This window comes from Elephantulus edwardii, unplaced genomic scaffold, assembly GCF_000299155.1.
Source record: "Elephantulus edwardii isolate Elephantulus edwardi_28Jun2011 unplaced genomic scaffold, EleEdw1.0 scaffold06522, whole genome shotgun sequence".
Lineage (NCBI taxonomy): Eukaryota > Metazoa > Chordata > Mammalia > Macroscelidea > Macroscelididae > Elephantulus > Elephantulus edwardii.
Genome location: NW_006406272.1, coordinates 1 through 1,323, shown reverse-complemented (window position 1 = coordinate 1,323; position 1,323 = coordinate 1). Strand labels below are relative to the sequence as shown.

General features: G+C 54.3%; 1 protein-coding gene across 1 annotated transcript; it reads left to right on the top strand.

Annotated features, from left to right (window-relative positions):
• Nucleotides 1–386: 386 nt before the first annotated feature.
• On the top strand, nucleotides 387–1,311 carry LOC102856610 (putative GPI-anchored protein PB15E9.01c-like; the record flags this gene model as incomplete). Its single annotated transcript, XM_006903557.1, has 4 exons — nucleotides 387–570; nucleotides 621–847; nucleotides 894–1,074; nucleotides 1,125–1,311. Coding segments are annotated over 4 exons (779 nt in total), but the record flags the coding sequence as incomplete, so codon positions are not given.
• Nucleotides 1,312–1,323: the final 12 nt, after the last annotated feature.

Sequence of the window (1,323 nt, the reverse complement as noted above, 5' to 3'; positions counted from 1 at the left end):
TCCACCACCTCTACAACAACCTCAGTGTCCGCCACCTCTAAAATCTCAGCACTCAGCACCTCTACAACAACCTCAGTGTCTGCCACCTCCACAACATCAGTATCCACCACCTCCACAACGTCAGTGTCCACCACCTCCACAACCTGTGTCCACCATCTCTACAACGTCAGTGTCCACCACCTCCACAACCTCAGTGTCCACCATCTCTACAATGTCAGTGTTCACCACCTCTACAACAACCTCAGTGTCCGCCACCTCTAAAATCTCAGCACTCAGCACCTCTACAACAACCTCAGTGTCTGCCACCTCCACAACGTCAGTGTCCACCACCTCCACAACGTCAGTGTCCACCTCTACAACCTCAGTGTCCGCCACCTCTACGTCAGTGTCCACCACCTCCACAACCTCAGTGTCCACCATCTCTACAACGTCAGTGTCCACCACCTCCACAACGTCAGTGTCCGCCATCTCTACAACGTCAGTGTCCACCACCTCCACAATGTCAGTGTCCACCACCTCTACAACCTCAGTGTCCACCACCTCTACGTCAGTGTCCACCATCTCTACAACGTCAGTGTCCACCACCTCCACAACCTCAGTGTCCACCACCTCTACGTCAGTGTCCGCCATCTCTACAACGTCAGTGTCCACCACCTCTACAACCTCAGTGTCCACCATCTCTACAACGTCAGTGTCCGCCACCTCTACGTCAGTGTCCACCTCTACAACGTCAGTGTCCACCATCTCTACAACGTCAGTGTCCATCATCTCTACGTCAGTGTCCACCACCTCTACAACCTCAGTGTCCGCCACCTCTACGTCAGTGTCCGCCATCTCTACAACGTCAGTGTCCACCACCTCTACAACCTCAGTGTCTGCCACCTCTACGTCAGTGTCCGCCATCTCTACAACGTCAGTGTCCACCATCTCTACAACGTCAGTGTCCGCCACCTCTACGTCAGTGTCCACCATCTCTACAACGTCAGTGTCCACCACCTCCACAACGTCAGTGTCCGCCACCTCTACGTCAGTGTCCGCCATCTCTACAACGTCAGTGTCCACCATCTCTACAACGTCAGTGTCCGCCACCTCTAAGTCAGTGTCCACCATCTCTACAACGTCAGTGTCCGCCACCTCTACGTCAGTGTCCGCCATCTCTACAACGTCAGTGTTCACCATCTCTACAACCTCAGTGTCCACCATCTCTACAACCTCAGTGTCCGCCACCTCTACGTCAGTGTCCGCCATCTCTACAACGTCAGTGTCCACCATCTCTACAACCTCAGTGTCCGCCACCTCTACAACCTCAGTGTCCGCCACCTC